This window comes from Solanum pennellii, chromosome 3 (genome assembly GCF_001406875.1).
Source record: "Solanum pennellii chromosome 3, SPENNV200".
Lineage (NCBI taxonomy): Eukaryota > Viridiplantae > Streptophyta > Magnoliopsida > Solanales > Solanaceae > Solanum > Solanum pennellii.
Window position 1 is genome coordinate 59,696,210 of NC_028639.1, and position 7,391 is coordinate 59,703,600.

Below are 7,391 nucleotides of genomic sequence, written 5' to 3' on the forward strand. Positions count from 1 at the left end.
AGTATAGATGACATGAAGAGTACTTCTGGTTATTCTTTCTTATTTGGATCAAGCATTTGTTCTTGGTTATCAAAAAAGCAAAGTGTTGTTGCTCAATCAACTGCCGAAGCAGAATATGTTTCAGCATCCAAGGCTACTTCTCAAGCTATTTGGCTCAGAAGAATATTTGAAGACATTGGTGAAAAACTAAAAAAAGGGACTGTTCTGTATTGTGATAACAAATCAGCAATTGCAATTGCCAAGAATCCAGTCAGCCATGAAAGATCAAAGCATATTTTCATCAAGTATCATTTTATCCGAGAAGCACAAGAGAAAGGCGAAATTCAGTTGCATTATTGTCAGACAGGAGAACAACTTGCTGACATCTTCACCAAAGCACTTCCTAGAGAAAAATTTTGCTATCTTCGAGAACGCATTGGAGTTATCAAGCAAATGCATTAAGGAGGAGTGTTGGAATTAATGCATCAATGTTTAGTCTTCCAAAATTGTCTCTTAGTTTTTCAAGAAGTCTTTTTAGAATTCCATAGTACATGTATCTAGTAAATTGTGATACATGTATTTAGTTATTTGTGCAAGACTTTTTGTTTTTTATTTTGAGTAGTATAAATAGTGATGTAGTTGATGATTGTAATCATCTCAAGTGGCCTTAAGTAACCTATAATAAACTTGAGCATTCTCTAAGGATATTATTTTCCTTCCATATTTCCTACATTTACTTGGGATTCCCTGTTGTCCATATTTTATTTTAATGGAAGGAGAAAACCCAATTCACTTTTGCTATATTTGAAGAGACAAGACTCAATTTTTATAAGAGAGGATTGATTGCACTCGCTGATTCTTCCGTCTCTAACAAGATTGAGTGTCATTTGAATTGAATTGATAGTTCTACCAGTAGGACAGAAATAGATTACTATGTTGGATGTTAGATCCATAAATAGAATGAACAAATATATGTACCAAAAGCAGAAAATAACACAAAATTAGTTTATTGTTATGATTTTTGTTTCATTCCTTTTCTTGTGCTTATAGTTTAATTTGTTGTTTACGAGTGCAGATTGTGCATACTACTTCTATTCACCTATAGAAAAAGAAAGGAACGGAACTCAGCTCAAGTTGTGTAAATGTATAGAAAGAAACTTGAGGAGTATTGGGTTCCAACGGTTCCGTCTTAGCAGATGATAGCATAAAAAGTGAAATGGATTTTTCTTCAAACTTGTTGTGAACCTAGATCTATTTTATGTGCTTCTGATTGAAGGCAAAAATAATCTTTGCTTGACTAATAATTTCTTCCATCTTAGTGCATACACAATAATACTTTTTTTTTTTTGCTATTTTATTTTGCAATTGGTCAGAGGATAGTCCATCCATTACATATCAACTCAAAGTAGTAAGAACACGGTAATATACTATACCAATTAGTGTAGTTTAGTTGCAGCGAAAAAATGTATGGGTAAAGGAAGACATAATATATAAATATGTCTTTCAATTTGGCTTCAAATCACATTTATGTTCTTCAACTTTGAATATGCACAAGTAGACACTTAAACTTGTATAAAGTAGAATAAGTAACACATGAGTCCTACATAACATTCTATATGTCATTTTTTGTCCTATGTGTATTGCGTCATGCAGAATTCGTGTGTGACTTGTTCTACTTTATACAAATTTAAATGTCTATTGTGCATAACCAAAAGTTGGAGAACATAAACATAAAATGAGACCAAGTTAAAGGGCTCATTTATGTATTATGTCAAAAAGAAAATATGCACAATGATATAAAGAGTACTAACTAGTGTTTAGGGTAAATTTTTTATTTATAAAATTTACTTATCTTGTAAAATTTACTCTTAATAACCTTAGCATCTTGTACAACTCGACTCATTAGCAAAGACCATTAGCATTTATGTAGTCAGCTTATTTCTCAATTTTAATATGTTAACATTTCACTACTTGCAATCTAGCATTTACACAATTTTAGCATAATCAATCATTCTAACAATTGAGAATGGAATAAACTGGAAGAGATTGAAATATTTGTTCTTCGTTATCAATCTAAAATAGACATGGATTGTAGGAACATGTATAAAATGTAGCAATTTATCAAATATATTTTGATAAAAACCTTTTGGCTGCTTATATGAATGATAGAGTATAATATTAAAACATATAAAGTAGTTTTGTAGTTCAAAAGTTCTCATTTTTTTCCAAACTCAAAAAAAAAAATGTGGCTACCATATAGTAAATATACAATTTTACTTCTCAAAATAATTTGCAAGCGACGCTTATAGATAAAAATCCCATCTAGCTTAATTGGTAGAGCGCAAGGCTTTTAACCTTGTGGTCGTGGGTTTGAGCCCTACGAATATTTCGGCACATAAAAGTAATACAGGTGTGGTTTTGCTCCTCGAAAGTAAAACTCAACCAACTCTCATAAGATTGGCATGTGCAAGCAGCAATGTGACACCTAGGAAATACAAGGTTGAGTTGGAAAGGAAGCAGGTTCTACAAGTCGACCTACAGACCACAGGAAGTTTTACAGGTCGTAGGAAGGCATTTGTAGGTCTCAGAGTGAACTTTGGAAATTTTAGTATTTGATGATGGTCTACAGGTAAACGCGTAAACAGGACAAACCACAGAAAGTGTTATGGACTGTAGGAGGGATCGATAAAAGTGATCCAGACTTCGTAAATTTTAGGACTTGAATTTGGGTCCTATTCACTCCAGTAATTGGCTCAATGGTTGACCAAGACGACTCGTAGAAAGTCCTGCAGACTGTAGGTAAGGACCATAAGAGTTGTGAAAATTTTCAAGTAAAAACATTTTGGTATTTTCCTACTCATTTTACTCCTAAACTATGTCGTTTTGACCCTAAAATCACCCTTATAACTTATTTTACTCTTCATAAATATCTCATTCACTTGCAACCAAAAATTCCCTCAAGTCTTCTTCTCCCAAATTCTCCCAAAGATATTTAAGACAACGTTAGGGTTTCATAAGTTTAAAAGTTTCTTCCTCCATTACTAGAGCTTTGATTACTCAAGGTATGTGAGAATTCACCAATAGATCCATTTAATTCATTGTGTTCTAAAAGAATCTCAATTTTTTCAATTCAATTTCACCCAAATTTTTAGGGTTTCGATTTAATCTTCACGGGTCCAATTTATTTTGATTCAATCGTTACTATAAGACTATTAAAAATAGGGCTAATAAGTCCAACCGAAAACAAGCCCTTGATCGTTGAAGCTTGATCGAGGTCGGGCCAGGTCGGTCCATGAGACAAAAGTATTTACTTAATTTGAGTAAGGCATAATTGTTCTTTAATTTACAAGTTTTTTTTAATTATGTTACTTATTTATTTGTCAAAAAAGCTTATTACTTTTTTCTTTAATATTTGTTGCTAGAATTATTGAAACAACAACACTTGCCACATTTGATTTTAAAAAAAAATTCCATTTTCTCAATTTCATATATTTTAAATATGAGATTGTAAATGGAAGCACCACCAATAATATGCGGAATGTATGTTATTATTGTTATTATTATGTACTATCTTATAATTTTGCTAGGCATGTTAATAACTTAATGTATTTACAAAGTTTTAAGTTCGGATTTAGATTGAAAAGAAAAAGTATCAAAGAGTGAAAGAAAAAAAAAAGGGCTAGCAGCCCTAGCCTGCGACCCTTCTAGGATGGAGTTGGATTGATCATTTTCAGGCCTTTTCAAGTGAAAGGTTGGCCCGCCCTAATCCATCATATTCCTTAGCCTGCAAGGTTTGGACTGGGTTGACTCATTTTGACAACGCTACCAACTATATGTCTTTACACATCTATCATACATAAATCATGTATGCCAACTTCAAAAGTCCCTTTAGGACTCAAACATGTTTCTACATGCAACTTCATTGATTTCTCTCATGACTATTAGGTTCTCTCTACTAAAAGGCTGGTGTATTTTTATTTAAACATTTTTCTCATGAAGTGATTATGTATTTACTTGTCTAGATTGATGATATAATACTGACTGACAGTTATTCCCTATTTCTTGATTCAGTCATCTTGTAACTGGGTATTGAATTTTCTATTTGTGGTCTTAGTTCATTGTGCTTTTAGGTTTGGATATTACGCGTACTAATGATAATCTTTTGTTGTCTCTTTTGTAGTGTGATCCTGACCTATCGACTCGGACATATATGCTTGAATGCAAATATGTTCGTCCACCTGTTGCTCAAACTATAAAATGACATGTTAGAGAGTTCTTATTTTGATGATCCTACCATGTATCAAAATATGACTAGTGTGTTATGATATGTAACAGTAACAATGCTCGACTACCTAGTAATATTATTTATGGATGATATCATTATAATAGATGATATCATGATGTTTAGACATACCTTAGAGTGTAGCAATCATATGTACGATTTAAGGAAACTCAAACGGAAAGAAGTGGAAAAAATGTGGAAGGTCTGGCGCTTTGAGTGGCGCCAGGCGCCAAAGGCATAATTGCAGAACTAGGGTTAGGGTGCATAGGTTGGCGCGGTGCCCTAGAGCACAACCTATAAAAGGTTATATGGGGTGCTTTGAGTGGTGCGACGCCCCCACACATGTTCCTAGAAATTTGACGATTTTTCTTGCTCGTTTTTCGACCATAATTCTTCTAGATTCAATTGGTTCTTTCCTCAAACACTTAGATTCAAATACCCAAAAAAAGTACACAAGAATTTACTCAAAACTAACTTCAAATCTCATGAAACTAACTCAAGAATTTCTTAAGAACTCAACAATCAAGACCCCGATATAACATCAACAAAATCCATCAAGAACTAAATTTCTCTACTATCAAGATTATAAATAGCTGAAAGAACTTATGAATGGAGCATGGGTGAAAGAACTCAATTCTCTGTGATCTCACATGCCTCGTAGGGATTAACCCTTTACTAAATCCACATGCTAAACTTCAAGAACGTTACGAATTCTTAGCTTCTTTACCTTTCTTCTTCTTCTCCTCTCTCCAAACCCTAGCGTAATTTTATGAAGCATAAACTAAGCCAAATCAGTTTAGACCCCAAATAAATTACTAAAAATGAATTCAATTAATTAGGTAATGAAAAGACAAAAATACCCTCAAAAATCCAGTTAACTTTCCTTATCTAGATAGCCCCAACTTCGAACGGGCATATCTCCCTCATACGAGCTTGGAATTAAGAAAACTCGATGCATTGGAAAGATAATTCAAAAAACTTTCATTTAATATCTTACAAAGTACCTAACTCATCTTTTGCTAAGAGTTATAGTCGTTTGAAGTTGATCCAGAACTTATACTTAGCTCAATTTGCGAAACATTCCAAATTTGATCTTTCCATAAATGGTTTCTTTCTACTTCTAGTTCTTTCAAATAGTTGGGTGTTACAGTTTAGAAATAACATGTAGATGTGAGAAAAAGGATATTCTATACATAGATACTTTGAGATCAAAAGATGATTAGTGTGAACGAAGATGACTTAGGATCAACACAATTACCCCTATGTGACATTGATTTTCAATTCCCGCACCTCTAGATTGCTTGTTATTGTTGATTTCATTCAGATGTTAGTTAATTTTGATAATTGATTACCAAATATTATATTAAATTGGTGGTACCATCTTAATGAGGAATCCCGACTCTTCGTTGGGTTTATTACTGACGACATTCGTTCACTCTTTTAATTAATTTAGAGGATGATTTGAGCATGCTCATCATGTGTGTAATTCTGGATCCATGAGAGGACCGAGCATTTGTATTTGTGATCATGTGGGACATGCATCCTATATTTTTGTTTCATTGTATGTGATTGGGAGTTTGTGTTTTATAATTGTAGCCATATGCATTGTTTTGTGTTATTGTATTATGTTGCATTCATACCTTAGACTAGCTTTGTGATTCTACCAGTATACTATGATTTGTATATTGATATTGCACCTATTTTATTATTGAGTACAAGGCCTCTTCAACGACTGATCTGAGACCTCAGTTAACAAGTGTTCGACTTTGAATCCAAGGATGAACTGTTCTTTCAGGCTGTCAGGAGTTCTTTTGCATCTACTTGTCCATCTTTTCAGACACAAACACTCTCGGTTTTTAGTTTCGGAGTTGTATCCCCTGTCTTCACTATTTAGGTTTTGGTATGTTGGCTTTACGTTTCTAAGGATTTTATTTCCGCACAAACATTTTTGGCTATTGATTAAGTTTATAGGGACTCAATTCATTAGTTCATTTTTAAGATTAATATTTTTAATAACTATTTCTTTACTAGGTTTTAATATTGATGAGCTGGGTTGGTATCAAGTAGTCATTAGTTCCCAACCAGGTGATTTAGTGTGAGTGTCACTCACGATGTTTTGGATCGTGACAAAAATTATTTTTACCTGATTATTTATAAATGATTAAATATATTATTTCTTTTAACGATACTCATAATTACTATAAGTATTTGACTCGATACAAGAGAAAAATATTATTAAAAGAATATTTATTTACCATTTTGTAGTGGCAGTCAAAGTTAGGAAACTATACAGATACAAATTGAAACAAAAATATATCCAATGAAATAAATCCTAAACATTAAAATTACAATTTTGTCCTTATAAGAAGAATAACAGTTTTATCGATATTTTATAATTGACCAGCACAATAGTGGGTCTACACAAATTACACCTAAAAATTATTATCCATGTCGAGAGAAGTTAATATCTCTAGAAGTAAAACATTATAATAATGAAACCAAAACAGTCTATCCGATGCTAAAACGACATTATCCGAATAACGAAATTCTAATGATATTCAATACTTAAATACTAACAGACAAAATAATAGAGATATGAGCAATCTAATTTTAATTGACTTCTAGGGGTTTCCTTTTTCTTTCTTCTTCTTCTTCACATTTTGTTCTTTATGATGATCATCCTTGTCTTCAAGTTCAACACAGTTAATTTCTTCATTATCCACTTGGGATGACAAACATTGATCAACACTTTTGGTTGAATCATTTCCAATGATAGTTGTTGCGGGATGAATAGTTTTCCTGCTTGCATCCCTTTTTTTGCCCCATGATGGACCAAAACCCGAATAATAGTAGAAATCATTAGGATTTGAAGAGGAATATGATGATTTTTTTGCACGAGTTGAGAGACGGCGTAAATTTCCCGTCTTCGCCACTACAACCTCATGTTGCTTCTCTTGTTTCTTGTTACCATTATTATTTTGGTCCATTGATAATCCGAGATCCTTCATCTCTATATTATCATCCTTGTCTTGGTTAATTTTCTTAGCAACAAAAGAAACATCGACATCCACGTCCTCGGCAACACTATAAATGTCGCAGTAGTTAGAACAATTATATATATATATATATA

The 7,391-nt window shown here is 32.8% G+C and overlaps 1 protein-coding gene across 1 annotated transcript in view; it reads right to left on the reverse strand.

The window, feature by feature from the left end:
• Window positions 1-6,882: 6,882 nt before the first annotated feature.
• LOC107013518 overlaps window positions 6,883-7,391 on the reverse strand; it is a 1,795-nt gene continuing 1,286 nt past the window's right edge. The window contains exon 3 of the mRNA XM_027915622.1: window positions 6,883-7,345. Within this exon, the coding sequence (XP_027771423.1) occupies window positions 6,883-7,345 (463 nt within the window). The remainder of the gene's footprint in view (window positions 7,346-7,391) is intronic.